The following is a 20957-nucleotide window of genomic DNA, read 5'->3' as shown; positions in this document are numbered from 1 at the left end:
CCCCCCCCCAAACCGTCCACCCCTAACCCTCTTTCCAATATAACATCAATCGGTCGAATAACTAAAGTCGTAGAAAAATATCTATAAAACTATCTAACCACCGGTTAATCCCGCGCAGGAACCCGGACCGTATTCGTATCGACTTCTCACCCCTTCCCTTCGCCCCCATTGCCCCCCTCCCCCCCTCCACCCTCTACGATCCGTGCGATCGGTTGCCCCGTTTTTCTTGCCAATTGTTTTTGCTTTCTTTTCTTCTCTTTCTTTCTTGCTTTGTTGCGCATTCGCTTCGATCTGCGCCTTTCCTCCGGGGGGGATACTGCGGTTAGGGTTACGGCGCGCAAGGAAGCAGCATGCATGCATGCATGCACGGTGCTGATGATGAGTCACTTTTGAGTGATGAGTGCTGTGGCAGCTTCTCCTCCCTCTCCTATTGAGCGTGGACGGCTTCTTCCCGATGCCGTGTTGCTTGCGTGTTGTTGAGCTCCGCGGAACTCCCCTCGACTGCCCCCCCGCCCAGCAAGATTGGCTGTGTAGGCGAAACAGCTTACAACTTGCTTGTTTTTGTGTTTTTTTTGTTGCTCTATTTACAAAATGGATATTGGGTTGAGTTGTATATGATGTTTTTTTTTTTGTTGTTGTGTGTGCAGGACGCCCCAAACTATGTTTTTGATGCTTTTTTTTGCTGATGCAACGCTTTGCCGTTCATGGGACTTCTTTTTTTTTACTTCTCCCTTTCCTCCTTCTTCCTCTTCTTTTGCTTCTTCTTCTGCTTCTTTTTCTTTTTGAGCATCGATAACTTATCACAAACAAAACAACTCAACGACTGTTACCGCTTTCTGTTCATTCCAACAACCGAATTCTTCTCAACATAGCTAACAGGAATTGGAAAACTTTATCCTTTTGATTAATTGTATGAGCGCTTGTAGCTGTGTGTCTGTGTCTGTATAGGTGTCTGGGTGTTTTATTGTGTACTAGTGGGGGTTTTTTTTTTTGTCTGAGTGTGATTTAATGAGCTAGAGCTTCTTCATTCGCCCATTCAATGCTCGCTGCTGGCCTTCCTCTCTATCATCTAACGGTTCTAGGGGCTGCCCTCCATCACCACTATCATCCCATTAGCATTCGGCATGCCAACGACACGAACGCACAGGTTCACCCCTCTAACTCACCTGCACTGACCACCCCCTTTCGCTCTCTTCTGTTGTTTGAAGATCGCCTTTCGCAGTATTTGCTGGGGTCTGTGTGTTTGGGTGTGCTGTTTGTTGGTTGTGTGGTGGTGGAGGCAGCAGCAGGATCTTCCGCTTCTTACAGCTGGTTCATCATCAGTGCCGCTGCGATCGCTGCGATGCCGAAGAAGGCAGGCAATAGCACACGATGTCGGATGGCTGGCTTACTGTGCACAGTACTAGCTGCAAAGAGAGAGAAGGAGAGAGAGAGAAGGAGTGAGATTTATTTTAATAAATAGAGATTGTTTTAATGGAGATTTTTAAATAATAAAATCAACGACTTCTGCATAATTCTCAAGATAAACTACCCCAAAAAAACACACAATCAATGCCATTGCACCGTCACCAGGGTCCAGGGACCCTGGGAATGCGCGCTACGCTGCGCTGACGGCTTTGTGGCCACCGTGGCAATGGACTCACTGGACAGCAGCGGGCAGCTGATGGCGGTTGATTGTGTGGTTAGTGGCTGCAGAAAAAAAAAACGACGAGAAGAAGCAAAAGCAAAGCAGCGCAAGTTAGTGGCTTGTCCTGTGTTCAATGAAGAGCGGAATAAAAATAATAATAAATAAATAAAAAGAACATCATCGCCATACCATCGGAGCGCCAGTTGATCAGCTTCTGGTTGCGCAGCTCGTCCGTCGTGGGGATGTAGATGGTTTGGGTCGATTCGCGGGTCGCCTGCGGTATCGCGTCGATCCGGGCGAGACACTTGAGCACCAGCTTCCCCTTGAGCCGGCCGAGCCGCTTCTCGTCGATGTAGAACCGGATCTCGAGCGTCCGCGACCGCAACAGGAAACCATCGTTCTCGACCGTCGTCTCGTGCTGCGGCTGCAGATACTCCGACGGTACCTGCCGACAGATGGAAACCGGTCGTCAACATCCCGAATGAAATCGATTTGAAAAATAAATAATGTGTGAAAATGAATTGGCAACAGTAGAATAAAGATATTTGTTTTCTTTTTGCCTTGTTACCCCCCAGTGAGGGATGCTTGCTACTTACGTTCCGGTCGTTGATGAACCAGTAGAGCCGGGCCGGTGGGCTCGACATGTCGGACGAGCAGTTGGCCACGACAAAGTCACCGAGCGCGTAGTTATGCTGCACACCGTTGTGCTGGAGCCCGTTAATGATCGGATCGTACTGCGGATAGACTGGTGTGCAGGTGGTGGTGGTGGTGGTGACAAGGAGATGAAGAATGGGAAACGTTTAATTAGATTAGCGACCGTGAGCGACCGCCATTGGGCGGTACCGAATATCTCATCTAGCGACCCGCCGAAATGCCGAAGATGGCGCGTCCTGCCACTGCTAATGCTGCCACTGCTGCTACTACGACTACTCCAGAGCATCTGCGCTGCTACCGGGAGCGCGCTGGAGTAAATTGATTACAATTAGTTCTTAATGTTGGTGTAATGTTGCTACGCGGTGAGGGAAGGGTGGAAAGAGGGACGGGGGTGCGTTTGCTGAGGGTAGTTTTGCGTGGTCGAGAAGGAACACCCCTAATGGGGCACGGACTGAGATCAATCACCCGGTTCCGGGCTCCAGAGCTGCTGCTGCTGCTGGCGCTGGCGCTTGGCTTCTAATGATCGGCTAGAGAGGCACGCACGCAGCTCAGCTGGTTCGTCCAATTAATCATAACCTATTTCGCTAATGAGCAGCCCGTCTCTTATCGCCATCCGCCCTCCATCCCCTCTAGCGGGCGTAAAACGTGTAAACTTTCGACGAAACCTCGACACCATCGCAAAGGCGATGGCAAACGATGGCGCGTGCAGACGCGCGCGCGCGCGCCCGCGCTCTGCAGCGGAACAAGCAATTACCCCCAAACCCGGCTTGGAACGCCAGCAGCGCCAGTGCCAGCAGCAGCCGACAACTTTCTCCGGCTTCATCTTCGGTGATGGTGCAGGTAATGGATCGAATTAAAACCTCCCGATAGTTTTGTGCGGCCAGCAACCGGGCATCCGGGCGATGGTGACTTGATTGCGCGAGCTACGTGACATCCTAACGCTGTGTCCAATCGAGTGAGTGAGCGATTGCGGTCCGGTCCATGGCAGCGGAATGTAATGAAGGAGCGAGCGACACACACCTACACATTTACGCGCAAGCCATCCCCTGACCCTGACCGTTTTCGTTTTCTTCGCGGTGTAGAACGGGTGCCACCGAGGCCAAGTGCAAATTGATGGCTAATTAATGTTGCTCGGGATGTAATTAATATAACGGATCGGAAAATGGAAGAGATAGAGAGTGAGAGAGAGAGAGCGAGAAAGCCAGAGTGGAAAGGCGGACGGGAAGATGAAGGGAAAGTTTCTAATTTTTCATAATTATCCACCACGGGCTTCAATTGCGCCCCGCGGAAGGAGGAAAGTGGGCTTGCAGGGTGTGCAAGGGAGCGCCCGAAGCATGGCAGGAGCATGTGGTCGGGCACACTGCTGCACTGGGAGATAAAGCTACAAGCTGCCAGTAAGCGTGCAGCTCCAGTAGCTTCAGGAAATTAAAAAAAAAAGCGATCAATTAATCCACGTAAGACCAACCACATTGTATCCCTTCCCCGGCGCCACGGTTGCCAGTGAGATTGCCGCACGGAACGCAATGGCTGCCAATGGGGGGGTGTGTTTGTCTCCCACATTGTTTTTATTTTTATTTTTTTCTTTAGTTTTTTCTGCCATCTTTTCTTTATTAATTCGCCCGTGCTGCTTATTTGATTTCATTGTTCTTATGCTACACCTATGGGGCTCCCCTTCATTTTTTCCCGCCCAGCGAATGTTGGTGAAAGAACGCACCACGCACGCATGATTTTATTATTCTGATCGTTTTTTTCTTCTTTCTTTTTCTCAATTTTCCAGAGAGACCGAGCCTAATAACAGCGATCTTCGTGGAACCGGTACCATAGAGCGGAAAATTCTAACAGGTAACCCGAAACGGTCCACCCCCACACGCACGCACATTCCAGCGAGCGAGCATAACAGTAAAAAAAAAAAAGAAGAGGAAAAGGATGCGGTCCCCCGCGGAGTTCGTTTTGTGCTAATATTAGATAATTAGTTTATCGGCTGTGAATTAGTGGTGCCAATGTGTTACTTATTACCACACACCCACTCACACGCATATGCTCAAAAGTGAGTGAAACAAATCAAAGCCAAAAGCGAGGAGGGGGGGGGGGGAGGGTGAATCGCGGTCGTGTGGTTGTGGCCCCCGGCTTTATTGATGTTATTATGCGCCTCTCTCTCTTTCTCTCTTTCTATCTCCGCTTCCCCCATAAAATTCTGTCGCCCGGAGAGTTCACCGAGCCAAGTGCGAAGGGTTGGTAATCAACCAATCCCCCCCCGATCCCCTCTCCAACCCACTCTCCCCTGCACACCCGGTCCGGTGCGTGCTAATTAATTCAAATTTCATTCATATTACTCGAATAACTTTCAATCAATTCATCTCCCAACCGGTGACCAACACCAACGGGTCCAGGGTTTTTGCGCCAGGCTGCTGGCATACCCGAGCAGCAGGTTAATTGAATTGCGTTGATATCCCCCCCCCCGGCACGCACTAGGAGCCATCCCCTGTCTAATTGTTTACTGATTTGCACCAAACAAGGGTTGGGATGCCCGGCAACGGCGCATTCCAGAAGTTTGCCAGCTTCTGCGGTCCGCTGGCGCTCCCTTACATCCTTCACCTTCTCCCCTGGTTCTGGCTGGGAGGTGGTGTCGACTCGTGGCTCGTGATAAATTATTAAAAATGTCCCAGAATCAATCCGACGGATTTTACTACAGCGTGACGGGATACCGCCCCCCCCATTAATCCGCGGAAGGTAAAATACGTTCTATTCAAATCCGTCATGGCATGTTACTGGCGGGGAATACGTAGCGCCAGGTTTTTGAAGGATAACGGTTTTCCTCGGACAACGGATGCCAACTGTGAGGGTGTCTCTGTGTGAGTCCCTTCCTCTCTCCCGTTTGTTTTTTGTATCACGATCCTCGAATTTCTGGCACATCGAACCACTGTCTCAAGTGTAAGTGACAGGCCACGCAGCGGTTGGGAATTCGGTGCGGAGGATGGATGGACACCCCTTGTCCTCCAAGGCTCCCCAAAAAAACCCGCTGCCAAGAAAAGGCTTCACCAAAAACGCCGCCAATAAATCAAGGCGGCCAACGGGCCAAGGATTGGGTTTCGGAGTGATGCCGGAGGTTTTGCTAAAGAGTTTCATCCCCACTCCGCCACGGGGTGCCCAGGGAAGGCCAGGGGTTTACTCACCGATGGAATTTGAACTTCTCTCTCCCTCTTTCTCTCCGTGTACTCCACCGCCCCCTGGGGGGGGGGGGAGGCAGACTTGTCTAAAGAAAAAACGGATTTCGGTTTCGGTTCGTCCTTCAAGCCAACCCTATACTTTCATCCCCCGTATTCCAGGGGGGGGGGGGGGGGGGGGCGCGTGTGTGGGTTTGTTTTGTATCCTTTACGCTCGTTGCTGCCACACGAGACTTGAGCTGTTTTTTTTTATTTTTTATTTCCATTTCCCAGACCGGGAACCGTGAACCGCAAGGCCCACTTGCTATCGACACGAGTGAGGGGTGGTTTTACCACTCCCTCCTCGCCCCCTTCTAGGAGATGCCTCATGTTTTCTTCTTCTTCTTTTCGTACGCGCGCAAAACCCTTTCGCTGCGTAAGAGCTGTCACGCACAGTCACGGTGCCGGGCGACGAGAAGAGTCCTTCACCATCACGAAAGGAATGCGGGGAGGGCGAAATGGCTGCCACTGGAAAATCCCCCCAAAGGGATCACAACTGATAGGTCAACAATGCTTTCTTCGCTCTCTTTTGCTCTCTCTCTCTCTGTCACATTTTCTTTCCAACCGCACTCATCTCGCTCACAGGATAATTGCCATTAATGGTTTGGCCCCATTTGGACATCTCAAAAACCTCTCAGCCCTTTCGCTCTCTCTCTCTCTCTCTCTCTCTCTCTCTCTCTCTCTCTCTGTATCAACGATTTTCGTCTTGTCATACTGCAGCTTGCCTCATGCACTTCAACATTGCCGTCGAAGGCGCTGCAGTCGAGAGCAGCAGCAGCAGATAGGCACTGCAGGAAGCACTCTCGACATAAAACCAAAATCCTGCAACCCCGCCACAATCCCCTCTTGCCCATTGGTATGCTTGTGTGCGGGATAATGGCGCCCAGAGTGGGAGACAGAAAGCAAAACAGGAAAGGAAAAAAAAAACACACAGCAAACAATAGAGGACCCCTCCCTGTGGGGTCCTGTGGCGCCCACAACCCGCTGCTTTACTTGCTCAGATTGATTACATCATCCCCTGTAGCTCGCCCCTGCTCCGGTGGTGTGCATATGGCTGTGTGTAGGTTGTGTGGGCGAACGGGCGATCTAAGATGCAAAACGGAAAAGGAATCGGAAACGCGAAATGAAGGCCACTGGGAGCAGCCGTGTGCCAGCCGCAATGTCCACGCGTCACGTGGACAACATCACGTGGCAATTCCCCCCCCCCCCTCATCCCCCACCAACCGTGGGTTAGCCGCGAAATTTGCGAAACGAAATTAACCGAGGAAAAGTGATTTTGCCCGTTGCCCCCCCAAGAAAAAAAAACTATCGCCATTTTTCTGCCACGTCACCAGGAAAAGGAAACAATAAATTTTCCACTACATTAAGCATCAGGGCGCAATGATAAAAGCGCTTGATGGGTGGTGGCGGGCGAGCGGGTGGGCGGGCATGGCGAGCGGCTCGATCGCTCAGGAAGGACATACGCGGTCAGTCAGTCACAGTACACGCTTGAAACGCGGGCGGCGAACGCGAGCGCGCCTCATGAAAATACTTTCCACGAAAATCCCCGAACCTCGCAATCCATCGTGTGGTTCTGCCAAAGAACATGCCGTGCCCGGCGAGAAGGACGTGCTGGTGCTCTCCTTCTCCTCCTGTTCCTTCTTTCCCCTCCCCCCCCCCCATGCGCCCCCCTTTCTCCGGTGGTACAACCAACCGGGAACGATGGAAACGACGACGACGCGCGAGCACTGGAAAACAAGATGACAGTCGTGAGAATGCAGAAATCTCGGTCCTCGGCCTCGCCGGCAATCTGGTGCGCGCCCGCCTGCCCTGCCCGGCCACCCACCGCTCCCCGGGGTCACGAGAATGTGATAATAATAATCAAATCTCATCCTGCCACCCAACCCCTCCGTTATCCCACCACCCACGAGCATCATCAAATGCTAAAAAGCCTTGCTCTCTCTTTTATTCAAGCGAGCAGCAACGACGACAAGGACGACAAGGACGAGGACTTCTCTGCACTGCCTAGCTGGCTGGCTGGTTGGGTGGCTGGTTGGGTGGCGGAGTGCCGGAGGGCGACTGGTTAGCAGAAGCATAGACGCGCGCACTCTATAGACGATGTCATCCCCTGACACACACACACACATACACACACAGAGTGGCGCACGGTTTCCAGCTGCTGCTCGGAACTCGGAACCTCTCCCACTCCCACTCGGCTGGTCTCGTCTGGTTCTGGTCTTAAGGAGGGATTTAGGGCCCCCGTTTCCCCCACCCGCGGTGCGGTGCGGGGGAGTTTTTCCGGCTCGACAACCTCGCCCCCCTCGCCTACCCTCGGAGAGTGTTCCGCAACGTGCGCGCAAAAGCATTTTGGAATAATTCGAAGATTTCAAAATTGGCCACTCTCGCCAGCCTCCTTCACAAGTTTCTGGCCTGAGGATGCTGGGGCCACGCGACCACCCCACCCGATGGCCCACGGTGCGCCTGTTCCGTTGAGCGACCCTCGACTGAGACGAGGAGCACACGCGCACACGCGACCAGACGATTGGCGTGTGCGTTTGCGGATTTGCCGGTCGCGCGTGCGCATCCTTTTTTTCTCTCTGTCTCTCTCTCTCTCTGTCTCTCTCTCTCTCTCACATCTCTCGGGTGTGTCCCGGGGGGGGGGTATTGTAATCGCTGGATAGGGGCAGCAGTGGCCAGAGTTGTTTGGAGAGACCCTTCATTGTGCTTCGATTCTTTTCACTAGCCCGCTCCCCGCTTCCTTGAGTTCCTTTCCTCTTTTCTTTCCCCCACTTCCCTGCTTCCGCTGCCCACCTCTGTTTCCCGGGACTATTTTCTCCTTTCTTTTCCTTTTTTTCCGCCACCGCCGCCACTGTTTTTATGTCTTAATGCGACACCACACCGGTGCAAAGGGTGCGCGGAAGGGCACATGTACAGTTTCGGGTGTGTTTGTTTTGCTTTGCATTTTGCCCTCCTCACGCGCCACGTTTTCCACCAGATAAACTTCTTCGCCGGCAGCAAAACAGCAAACAGCAGACAGCAGAAGCAGCAGCAGCAGCACGCGCCGGCTGGTAACCAGACAGGAAGGCCAACAGCAAACAGCTAAACTGTGCAGCAAGTGCAAGCTGCTGCTGCTGCTGCTGCTGCTGCTGCTAGTGCTGCTGTCAGCACTGCATGCGGGCGCATCGTGCATCGCGAATATCCCAAAAAGGGGGTTCAGCAGGAGGATATTTTCGCTTCCCCCTAAACCGTCGCTTCCCGTTTCGTCATCCTTTTCCGTGTCTTCCGTTTTTTTTTCTTTCTTTATTTTGCTGCTCTCTGTTTGGTAATCGGCAGTGGCAGAACACAACACCAGCTGCTGCTGCTGCTGCCGAGCGAAAACAATGCAAATACGGCCGGAAAAGTAGCCTGCTGTTGGTGTGCCTGTGTGCCATTGTGTGCTACAAAATGAAATGCGGCAAAAGAGCTTAAGAAGCGGTCCCGGTGCCGCCGCTGCCACTGCCGCTGATTTGCATTGCATTTTATTGAATTAAGAAAGTGTTGCTTTCACACGACCAACGCTCCGAAAAGGGGTGGACTTAGCAGTGATGACGGAGGAGAGGGGTAAATGAATGTGTCTTATTCGCCGGCGGGGCCAGCTCGCCAGCTCGCCAGCTTAGCTGGGGATATAAGGAGTTCGTTAGAGCACGAACGTTATGTGCGCCAAGTCGAAAAAAAAAAGGATCAGCAATCGTGCCACGTTAGGGGAGGGGTGTGTTTGATAATGTGTCACCCTGGTATTGGGAATCACCGGCGCCAACTGCTGCTCGTCCTAGATCGCTCGAACATTACACAAAATCGCTCCACAGCCACCTCGGTCTGTTTTCGGTCCAGTTCAGGACGTTTTTCGCGACGTGAATTTTTAATGCCACGTCCCCGTTCTGTGCCATCGCTGGCCCCTCTGTACAGGTAACATAATGGACCAAACCAAGACCGGGGGGGATTGTGGGGAACAATGCACGACGCGGACGACGTCGACGACGACGACGATGTCAACGTCGCCGAAGGCCGTCGGGAATGAATGGGGAATACCTTTTGCCAGAAAATTTGTCACTACCCTCCCCGCGCACGGTCCCTCTGGGGTCTTCTGGTACGCTCGCTCGCTCGCTCGCTCACTCTCTGTTCGCTTCTCGCTTTGTTCGCTGTCACTGGGTTCGCGCGCGCGGTGCCTCCATCATGGTTTTATCATGTTGTGCATACCGTTGGCACCCGTCACCTCCTCCCTTTAAGGATCCAATGGGGGATTGTTTAAGGCTTCGGCTTGGCATGCTGGCACTGGCGCTGGCGATGCGCATTGTCCTACCTTGTGTGCAGGCGCGCCACAGCACACCTGGGCAGGGTGTGGGGGGGCGGGATTGGTTCTCTTCTGGTTGTGCTTCCGGTTGTGCACGACACACGGGCGTTGTAAGAAACAGCCGCAGCCGAACGAGCGGCACCCTCTCTCGCTCTCTCTAGGGTCCTCCCCCTCTCCCCCCGGGGGGTTCGTCGCTATCGCTTTCAATAATTAATGTTCTTCGAGGCTCACCACCGCTGCGCTCTGTATGTGTGTGTGGCTCTGTGTGTGGTAGCGCGCTGCTTCCACAAACTGCCTGCTACCGTTGGTACTTTAAATTTTGTATAAATTAATCTCCATAAGCTCGCGAGCTCGCATTGTTTCGCTTGCTTGCAGCCTCGAAAGACTGCCTCGAGAGAGTCGCGCGAGTCGCTAGCTCGCGCGTGCTAGCAAGTCGAGGAGCTCATAAATACGCTAACTAATTCATTTCTTTTACAGCATCAGCAGCAGTAGCAGCAGCACACCGGTAGCCGGGTGCCGGCGGTGCCCGCTCGGCAGAAGTAATTTTGAGACGTTATTAATTGAGATTCGTGGCGTCGCGCGGTGCGTCTCTAGAGCCACTAGAGAGCAAGAGCGAGAGAGAAAGAGTATATCGTGGTGCCCTGGTGCTGTCGGGGATCAAATTCGTTGTAAACTGCTCGTCAACCTATTAGCGCGTACAGAGCAGGAGCCTTTTCCCATCTTCTAAATTTATTCTAGTAACCAAGCGAGTCATCATCGCATCATTCGTTTTCTGGGTGTGTCTGTGTTTAATTTTTTTTTTGTTGCAATGTGCAATCACCGGATCAATGGTCAAACGGCGCAGGAGGAAGCAGGAGACGCGTCCAGCTGGGTCCTCGGTCGCTGATACACGTCAGCGATAGCGTCAATAGCCTGGCCTGGGTCAATAGCCAGCAGCAACTCGCCGGACGAACCCCCGTGAGTGCTGTGGTGCACCTTTCATCCCCCCCCCCCCCGCGGAACCCCGGTGCCCATTATACAGCAGCTGGGCACGGCGCAATGCGCACAACATGGTGTGGTGCCACCTTTTGATGCTGTAAAAAGGCCCGGTTGCATGGTCAACGGCAGCAGCAGCAGCAGCAGCATGTGCAATGTGGAGCATTCGCGGTTATCTATTGCTTAACTGGGATTTAGGTGCGAACCTCCTTCCCTCGGTGCGCGCTGGCAATGATTGACGGAACAGAAACACGCCAGGCGCCGATGGTGCCGATGGTGCCGATGGTGCAGTGCCAATTTGCAGTAGATAACGCACACGCGCGAACACTAGGGCGCTTGCAGGCGCGAGATCAAAAGTCATAATGGCTGCGAGGGTTGCGAGGGTTCTCTCGGTTTTTTTTTCCTTTTTTCGATGCAATTTTACGCGTGTATCTGGCCCCTCGTGGCAGTCTGGGCCCCCTCCCTCAGGCAGGTGCGTCGAAACAAGGCCACTACCCTTTTTCCTGCCCCCCCCCCCCCCCCGGGACCCCTTCGAAATCGATTTACAGATTATCAGTAGTAGCAGCAACAACAGCAGCATCAAACACCAGGAAATCCTGCAACAGTAGTGGTAGGATACTTACAGGCAACGGTCATGTTCCCGACACCGTGGGCCAGCTTGAACTCGGGCGCGTCGCCCGAGATCTCGCACCGGTACGAGCCGCTCGAGCGGGTATTTAGCTTGTGCAGCTGGATGCTGCACATGTAGTGGTTGCAAACCTGCGCCGTCGAGTTCGGCACCACCGTCACACCGTCCACATCGAACAGCATCAGATTCTGGGGCATCAGTGGCGAGTATCTAAAGCGAGCGAGCGAGAGAGAGAGAAAGGAAGGAGACACACAAGATGTCCGTTAGTTCCGCCATTAGGTTTCAAAGGGGGGTGGTGGGGGGTTGGTAGGACCTCCTTTACCTGAAGAACTCCCGCTCATCTTTGTACCATTTGACGGAGTTGAGCTTGTGCGTGCCCATATCGTAGCTGCAGGACAGCGTGACCGTTTCCTGCACGTCCGCCACATGCGGCACCAGGATCTCTGTGAGCTGGAGGCCATCTGCCCGGCCCGCTAGTGCTGCTTCCGGTTTGGTGAAACAAAGTGAACAAGCGAGAGAGAGAGAGAGAGAGCAAGAGAGAGAACATATTATTGGGTGTGTGCAATGAAAATCCGTGGTTCTATTAAACCGTTGCGCCATTTTGTTTGAGGAAGGTTCACCTCATAAGCTATGTCGTTTTAAAGTATAACTAAACACCTTTAAAACGCAATAAGTTACTGCTCATAACATTAACTACAACATAGTTTGTTCTCCAGTTGAAAATGTTATGTTTAGTGCCTGAAAATTCAATTTTGAGCGGAGTTTTAAAAACCAATAATTTTCATTTCAATAAAACGGCTGCCGAAAATGATCGTGTGCTGGTTTAGGCTTATATTTAACATGTTAGGATATAAAAAAATAGTGAAAACTGTTTCAAATGGCATAGATGTGGAGATTTTGTCGTTAAAGACCGATCCGATCGTTTGGATCCACAAAAACAATAAGATTTAGTTTCACGGGTGTCGTGCACCAAGGAACCTCCGGAAACTGGTGAAACTGTTAATGGAGAACGTTGGCAACAATAATAGATCCACAGGCTTTGAACAAAATGCTTCAAAAGATGAGTTCAGTTCTTTCGAAATTGGAATTCAAAAATTGCCCAAGATATGGCAAAAAGTAGTGGCTAGCGATGGGCAATACTTTTAATAAACAAATTGTAAAGATTCCTCGAGAAATAACCGACTAAATTTGGGAAAAAAAACCACAGATTTGGATGCCACAGAGAAGCTACTTCGGTGAATGCATTTGTTTGTACTAACAAATATAAAAAAATGGCATCCCGTTCTAACCGGGGATCAACTCTTTAAAACCTTGCTACAACGCCACGCGCGCGCACCCGCGAAATGGCCACAAATCGATCGAACGCGACGCATCGGAACTCTTGCGACTCGACCTCGACCGTACTCCTCTCATTTTTCCCTACCCAGCGCACTGGGTAGGTACGTCACTGCCCGATCTCACGCTGGTTCTGCTCCCCCTCCTCCTCCTCTTGCTCCTTTTGGGCTCATGTGGCGTGGCTGGCATTGACAGTATGCCTCCTCCCCTTCCTCCCCACACACGCCGAGCCGGTACGCCGATTGAGATGGATTCATCCAAGCTTACTCGGTTCCCAATCCGTGACCAGAGCTGGAAAGCATCCTCTCCTCCTCCTCCTCCTCCTCCTCCTCCTCCTCCTCCTCCTCCTCCTCCTCCTCCTCCTCTTCCTTCACCATTTTCCAGCTGTCACGTGCCGCTCCGTGTATGCTTCGGCACCAGGCCCTTCAACAGCAGCAGCAGCAGTCGCTGGCACCGCCACCGGCTGTTTTCGTTGACATTTCGCGAGTGTTTTCCGATCACTTGAAGCACCCTTCCCAGCACCCGGGGGGGATGGTTTGTGTTTTTGTTTGAGCTGTGTGTGTTTGTGTGTCTGTGGAGCACTTTGTGAACCCTCGTCATCATCATCATCACCCACGGGTTAAGCCTGAAGGAGAGCACCCGAACACCGATTAACATTCGATTTGTCCTGCCAGAACCAGAAAGAGAGAGAGCGAGAGAGAGCCAGAACGGCGGTCGCAGAGTAGCGATGGAACTTAAAACGGATCCTCTCCGTGCATTTCCCAGTGTTCCCACACTTCCTGCTTCCTGTTTTCGGAACGGTGGGGGGAGACAGAAAGGTGTCAGCATTCCAGCCGAAGCATATTTTCGCGCTTTAGCTTAGAAGGCGCTCATGGTTTGACTTCGCGGCGCGCCGAATGGAACCATCAATCATCGGCATCCCGACAAGCGCATCACACTTCCTCCCTCTCTTTCTCTCTCTCTCTCTCTCTCTCTCTCTCTCTCTCTCTCTCTCTCTCTCACTGTGGCTTATGGGCGCGGTCTTGGTCACGCGTCACTAGTCATCAGCGCTTGCCTGGTGCTGCTGCTGCTACTGCTGCAAGTGTGATGTTGAAGGTTCTAAATGGAGACTAAATTCCATTTCTCTACTCCCCCGAACCTCCCCCTTTTGCGCCACCCTTGAACCATCTCTTCTAATTCCTCTTTTTAGCTTCTTCTTCTTCTTCTAAAGCGCTTAACGGTCGAGCACTCTTTCGGTTTCACCTGGTGGCTGCCGTGGCAGAAAAGGGAATGCCCGGAAGGGCCATCCACCTGCACATTCCCTGAAGAAAAAAAAAAGAACATGAGGAGCTCCGGTGGTTGACTAAATTTATGATCAAAACATGACCGAATGAACAAGTGTACAGTACAGTGCTTGCAATTGAACGGGTGTGAGTGGCTAGAGAGGGTTAGTTATTGATTTCCCTCGTCAGCCGAGTCGCAGTTCAACTTCCGCGAACCACAAGAAATCCCACTTTTTATTGCTGCGGAATTTTCCTTCATTAAAATCGCTTCGCTTCTTCGCGCTACTGCCCGGTACCTTAATTGGGCGATGAGAGAACCAGGCATGGATTTCGAGCCGGACATCCGGGCCGGGACATCGGGCGGGTGTCTCGAGCAAGAGCAGATCCTCTTGTGCTTGAGCAGCAGCAGAAGAGCAGCGATTGCCCGTTAACTAATTGTGACAGGGAAATAAAACTGTCGCTCAGTAATTTGTCAGAATGATTTACGACCGCGCGCCCCAAGGGCAGCAGCAGCAAAGGGGCTCCACCGAGAACCACAGCGCGCAGCGAATTCGCAAAAACCGCGTTCGACTCGAGAGGAAGGAACAATGGCAGCAGACGTGGCAGAGGAGGCGTCGCGTGTGTGTTAAAGTTAGCTCGGGCTAGCCAAAAAGAGGGGGGTGTGGAAGGCGTGGGAATCAGGAAGAGAGACAGCAGCAATTGGTGAGGGGAATTCCAAGGATGCGCGTCGGTACCGTTGAGAAAAGCAGAACGTGAGACAGTAGTGGTGGAAGTAGAAGAGAGAGAGAGTTGCAGCGAAACCAGACCAGAAAAGAAGAAAATCCGGCCCTTAATGGCTCACCACCGACCGTCAAGGGTGCCCCCCTGTGTGCTTCGAGAAGGCACTGCAGGCATGCTTGACGCGCCATCTAGCAACCGGGGAACCGGGTTGGAAGCTCCTTAAACCCAACACCTTTGGCCCGAGCAACACTATCACGCTCCTCCGGTGCCCTTCCCCCCCGGGTAATGGGTCGTGACATTCGATCAGGGGTGGGCTGACTGGGCTGGGTGGTAGTGGAGGAAAGGACAGTAGCCGCAGGCCCTCGAGAACCCTGCGCTCTTTCTCGCACGGTTTCTCGCAGCGCACTCCAAGCCGGAGTAATGAAGAACACACCGCGCTCCACGTCAAATACTGCCACAGCAGCAGCAGCAGCTGAATGGAATAACAGAGTAACGTAATTACAGCAGCGCGGCGCAGTAGATGAAAGGGCCCGCCCCCCCCCCCCCCCCCCCCCCCCACTGGGTAGGGATGCTGCACCCTCGAACGATGATGACGACGACTGACGATGTGCAGGCGCTTGTGTGAATTGCAGTGCACAGACAGAACATTGACAGAAGTAGTACAGACACCATTTTGGTTGAACTCCCCCACCACCGGTGCACCTCTCGGCATGGACTCCACGACGGTCGGTTTTGGTCTCGGTCGATGGCCATTTGCGGACAGGTTAAGTGACAGATTAGCTTCGTTGTTAGCGTGTGCGCGCGCGCGCGCGCGCGTCCTCCCCGGGTTTTTGGAGTGTGGTTTAGGACTGCGGCACACACGGTGAGAGTGGGCTACTTTCAGGCAGCGAAATGAACACATCAGCACCTTTGTTTCATCGGTGTGTGTGCGGGAGTCCTTAGCAAATGGACCGCGGAGCTTATGCTTGTGGCAGCCTCCGCTTCGAAAGTAGCGTATGTAACATAAAAGACTGGAATTTTTGGGTAAATGGTGACAAAAACAAAGCAAGTATGAGAAATAATACAGTTTAGTATATGTTCTATGGAAGATATGAAATGAAAAACATTTCCCATACGCCAAGCCCTTACAAACGGCCGTTCATATGCAGTTTGTCCGGAAAATTCGACATCACGTCGGTCGGTTTTCCGTGTTTTTTTTTCTTCTTCATTTCGTGGTTCATTTCCTCCTCCGTTTCCTCCGAGACAAAATTGTAGCAATAGATGCTTCGCTATTCACGTATGCGTTAAAAAACAGCGACAAAATTTGTCGATTTTTCATGGGCGTCAATCGTACGGCAGAAACTAAAAAATGCAGCATCAAAAGTAGTTACCCATGAGTCATCAGAACAGATTAAAAAAAAAACGGTATCCTGATGCGTTTTAAAAGATTATCGTGCGCTTCTTTGCGATATGGCCGTTCCAGTATCTGCAAGATCTTGGCGCTATTGCCCAACGATAAAAGCACCTGCACCTTTTTTTACAAACAACGGAGGAGGAATTTATTAAACATGCACAGAAAGAGTTGACTGCCATGTAGAAATTACCGGCTAACTTCCAGAATCCTGCTCAGAATGGCGCAGAATTTTTTTGCAAATAAACTGATAAACATCCTCCACACATGTAATTTACAGAACTCAATTATCTGTCATAGTTTATTTTTTATCACCATTTCAATTTTGTCTCCTTTCTTTCCAATGCATGCACGTTAGTTTGGAAAGCAATTTTCGATGGGATGAACATCTGGAGCTTCTTCTTCTCCCCTCAGACCTCAGGCCACAGGAGCCTCCTTCACGATTCTTACCTTGTAAGATAAGGGCGAGCACGATCGCCGGTAGCCACCGCAGTCGATTGATCCGAAACGCCACCATCTTCATCATTGCCGTCGCCGTGCTGTCTCGCATTATTTCTGTCGCACCAAATGCACGCACTACTACGGGGCCGAGTGTAGTTGTCTTAAGCAAAAGTAGTGGAAGTACTAGCCGCGTATTTGTCTATAATATTTTGCTAACTACAAGTGCACCGTGCGCCCTCCGAAATGTCGTTCGATGTTCGTTGCCGCACACCGCGCGGACCGTAAACACTACTGTGGCACTGTTCGGGCTAGCACTAGAGCCGTCGGCATGTTCGCGTTCGCGCCTTGCACACAAAACACGCACCGGGAAAATGTGGGAAGGGACAAGGGTGCGCGCTTGCTGACTAGTACTGAGTCCGATCGTACGATCCCAGATCCATCACTAGAACTGCTGGGAAGAGGAAGAGGAAGAGAGAGAGAGAGAGAGAAGCGTGTTACCGCGGTGTGTCAGCAGTCAGCCCAGGAAGGGCGCGTTTTGTGTTGTTTTTATTTATTTTTTTTTTCGTGGTTCGCGCAAGGTCAGCCAGGTGGGCCAGTGATATCCTTTTTTTTTTGTTTTTGGGGTGGGTGACTTAGATTTTGGGTGCAGCGGTGCATGCCGGGCGCAGCTCGCCTCGTGACACCTGGCACACCCCCTCAAAAAAAAAAGTCTTGGGAACAGGAAGTTGGTGTTAGTGTGCCTGCTTAATCCTTCCGGTTTGGAGCTGGTTGATTGCTGTATTTTGTTGTTGCCGGCAGAGGGAAAGCGGTGGGGACTGCACTGCATCTGGATTGCTGTTCGGTTTGTTGGTCCCGTCCTGGGCAATGATGATGATGATGATGCTGATGCTATTGTTACCGTAGCATCCTGCAGCAGGAGCCGAAGGTCCACCCACCAGTAACCGGACGAGCGATAAGCGCTCCTGGAATGGCTTCGGTCACATTTTCCTGGCACGCTTAATTTGTTTTTCCTTGCGGTTTTCCGTTCACCCTGGTTCCTGGCGCGGGAGGGGGGGGGGCGGGCGTGTGACTGACTGACCCACCCTCCCCGTGGGTGGTGGCCGGAGTTGCATGTCACTGACAGCGACATTCGTTCGGCTAGTGGGGGGGGGGGTGCCCTCGAACGTCCTTTTTCCATCCCCCACCCTTACCTCCCCACCGGAGTGTGCAGTAGTGTCCTGGTGCCACAAACAAACACACACACATACACTAACACGCACAGCTTGTCATTTGCAGCAAATGGTAGTCCGCTGGCCACCAAGCCACCAGCTCCCCCCCCCCCCCGCTGCCTAGGGTCCGAAACCAAGCCCAAGACCGCACCGTAAAACGGATGAAGGTCGTAGGGGATGAAGATGAGTGCGGGGAAAGCCCCCAAACCCCCGGGAAACCTTCCCTTCCTCGTGCTGTGCCCGATTACAGTCAAGTTCTCTCTCTCTCTCTCTCTTTCTTCTCATGTCCGTGACCTGCCTTTGGGGGAGGTGGGACCTCCCTTTTACCGCCGTCAAGTGCCTTAGTCCCTTGTGTTGCTGGTCTACTACTGCTGCTGCTGGGCGGGCTAATCAATCTCGAAACATGGAGCTCCCTTGCTGCTGCTGCTGCTGCATGCGAAGATGTTTCCGCATCCTTTTTGGGAAGCTATCGTTCTCTTCTCTTCTCTCTCTCGTTCTCTCTCTCTATCCCTAGAACCAGATGGTGTACAGGGTCAACTCGATTCCGATTTAGAGGCCTCTGGGAACCCTTCTTCTGGTGGTACCCGTTCTATTTCGACCTTACTGCTGCTAGTGGCGTTGGGCGACCCCGAGGGCATAAAAAAGGGAGCTCTCCAGATGGTGCACCTAACTAGGGGACGGGCTGGTTACTTTCAACCGACCCAAATCACTTTCACTTTCATGGCGCAGCGAGAGCACAGGACCCACAATGCCCCAATGAAGAAAGTTCACCCCCCCTCTCTCATTGCTCTTTCCCCGTCCGTTGCATTCATCCCCAGCCCCTTCCCACCCTCCATTGCTATTGATGGATCGGACCCGGGGTCCCCGGGGGCCTAGAGAGAGTCACCTGCCCCCTCCTGCCCCCACTCTCCCCCGAAACGCCCATCAGTCTTTTGTTTATTTACTTTCTTTTCCCACGAGAGTAGCAGAGGATTGCTACGGGAGGGGGGGGGGGGGGGGGGGGGGCCCGGAAACACACTCGCGCGCGCCACTCTTTTACCACGACGCACGCACACACACACACCAACACACAGTGGCGCGTTCCGCTTCAAGAAGCGAACTCCCCTTCTCACCCGCCCTGCACCGGTAGCTGCACAAAAGCGGGCCGCGCCCTCAGGTTTCCTTCCACGGAAAAGCGCAAGAACAACAAAAAAAAAAACGGGACCCGTAACCCCACACACACACACAGACACGCACACACAACTCGGAGCACCGGAGTGGCGGAGAACGCGGTTTCGTCGCGACGCGTGGAGCCGCGTGGTCGGTCCGGTCGGTGCGGTCCGTATGCTACCGGGATCGAGTGCAAACTGGTTGGGCATCGTGGCCAGGCAGCCGTGGTCCGGGCGCGAACCGAGCCCGAACGAATGCACGAGAAGATTCACTTCGGAGATTCGGTTCCCAGCATCAAACCGGCCGGCCGAAGCAGCATCCGTGCCCTCTCGAGCAGCTATCATTGCACGCTCGAGAGAGAGAGAGAGAGAGAGAGATGCCCTTTTGCTGGGGAGGATGATGATGATGATGATGATGGTGCCGAAACCGAAACCGAGATTCGTCCGACGGAAGCTCGGAATCGCGAACGTCGTGAGCTCGGCACCAGAACGGGCCTCAAACGAGGACCGAGAGGACGCCCGTGACGGTGACTGGATGTTGCTGGGCTTTCTGTTTTTCCTGTGTCCTGATCCGGATCTCGCGTCATCGCCGTTACCCCGTTAGGAGTCCGGGGGAAAATGTCATGCCCGGGTTTCCTATCGGCTGGTAATCGTAGATAGTAATAGTAGAAGAAGAAGAAGAAAACGTTGAGAACAGGAAGAGAGTGAAAGGAAAACAGGAAAGAGAAAAGTAGCAAAAAAGAAAACAACAAAACAGAAAAGCAGCGCTATCGCGCGGTGGTCATTATCGTGCCACGGAAAAGGGCTGGCCTCCCCGCGTGCGCACAGTAGCTCCAGGAGATGGCCAGAAGTTCGAATCGAAGAAGAAATAAAAAAAAAGGTGTCAAGCGTGGCCCACATGACGCGCACGGACAATGCCTGCCTGCTCCTCCTCTCGGGGATGAAATCACGGGGTGAAATCACTTAAATCACGCCCTCCTCTCCCGGTCGCGGCCGGACTGCGCCCCACGTACAATGCCATTATCATCGACGACGACAACGACGACGACAATTGGACGGCTTGGGAGATGAGTTTTTGGGCGGCCTCCCGCCCTGCGCCCCGTTTTTTGGTAGTAGTGCCATGGAGTCCCCTCTCCTGTCAACGCACTCCGGTGTTGTCGCTGTGGCGGAGCGGCGGAAGTTCCCCAAACTTTTACCGCCTTTTAATTGAGTCAAGATAAACAGAGAAGTAGTACGCGGATAGCGTCGTAAATCGAAAGTGTCATTCCGTTCTTTTTGGGCGGGCGTGGGGGGAGGTGGAAGATAAAAAGTTGAACCTCTAGTTCCCGTCGCCCGGCGGTGTGCTGTACTAGAGGGTGGTGGACTAGTAACACCATCTCCCATCTCCCTCTCTCTAAACGTCAACGTCAACGATGACGGCCGATTGACGATTCCAATTAAAATCCCTGCAGCAGCAGCAGCACCAGCAGCAGAATCGTGCTGTCACTGGTGTCGTAAAATCGCGACCCCCAGAAGGGGGATGCACAAGGGTTGGGCTGCTCGCGATGATTAGCGGACCGCGAGCGGCCGCCCGACGCCGCGTTCGGTGCCGCGCCACAAACAACAAACTCGCCGATGCAAAAAGCGAACCGAGCGGCTCCGCGCGAAGGGTGGCAGGGGGGATGGTTTGGGGTGACCCAAAAATTTCGCTGAACGCATCAGCGATTTATTTGCATCGTAAATTTCAGCCCCGAATCTCGTCACGGTTGACCGGCTTTCTCTGGCCGCGCTGTGACCGCACGAGTCCGGTGAGGACGAATGTAAGCACCCTCTTTCCCCCTCCCCACCCCCCCCCGTGGGTTGGAAAGAACCCTGGGCTGCAGGTGCGGCAGTGGGTAGCGACGAAGAAGAAGACGTACAGCTTTGGAAGCCTTCCAAAGCTGGTCGCCCGTTTTTTGTTTTTTTTTTGGCGAGACATCCCGCGGGCGCCATCATCACCAAAGATGCCAACCCTGGTGCCCGAGCATCCCGTGATCATCCACAGCCTACACACAATCGCTTGCCCCCCGGGTTCCCCG

At 52.9% G+C, this 20957-nt stretch overlaps 1 protein-coding gene across 3 annotated transcripts; it reads right to left on the bottom strand.

Annotated features, from left to right (window-relative positions):
- Positions 1-556: 556 nt before the first annotated feature.
- LOC126580892 (uncharacterized) lies at positions 557-19078 on the bottom strand. Of its 3 annotated transcripts, none has more exons than XM_050244227.1 (7): positions 19005-19078; positions 16554-16995; positions 11719-11875; positions 11392-11606; positions 2224-2372; positions 1817-2072; positions 557-1406 (listed from the first exon to the last, which is right to left on the bottom strand). In XM_050244227.1, the coding sequence occupies exons 2-7, from the start codon at positions 16651-16653 to the stop codon at positions 1303-1305; spliced, it is 981 nt and encodes a 326-aa protein (XP_050100184.1). In that variant the 5' UTR covers positions 16654-16995; positions 19005-19078; the 3' UTR covers positions 557-1302. The 3 variants fall into 3 exon arrangements, with proteins under 3 accessions (XP_050100184.1, XP_050100175.1, XP_050100194.1); XM_050244218.1 differs by having other exon boundaries at positions 16554-16992; positions 18989-19077; XM_050244237.1 differs by lacking the exon at positions 557-1406 and adding an exon at positions 1600-1689 and having other exon boundaries at positions 16554-16992; positions 18989-19077.
- Positions 19079-20957: the final 1879 nt, after the last annotated feature.

This window comes from Anopheles aquasalis, chromosome X (genome assembly GCF_943734665.1).
Source record: "Anopheles aquasalis chromosome X, idAnoAquaMG_Q_19, whole genome shotgun sequence".
NCBI lineage: Eukaryota > Metazoa > Arthropoda > Insecta > Diptera > Culicidae > Anopheles > Anopheles aquasalis.
The sequence above is the reverse complement of the archived record's forward strand: the minus strand, read 5'-3'. Positions and strand labels throughout refer to the sequence as shown.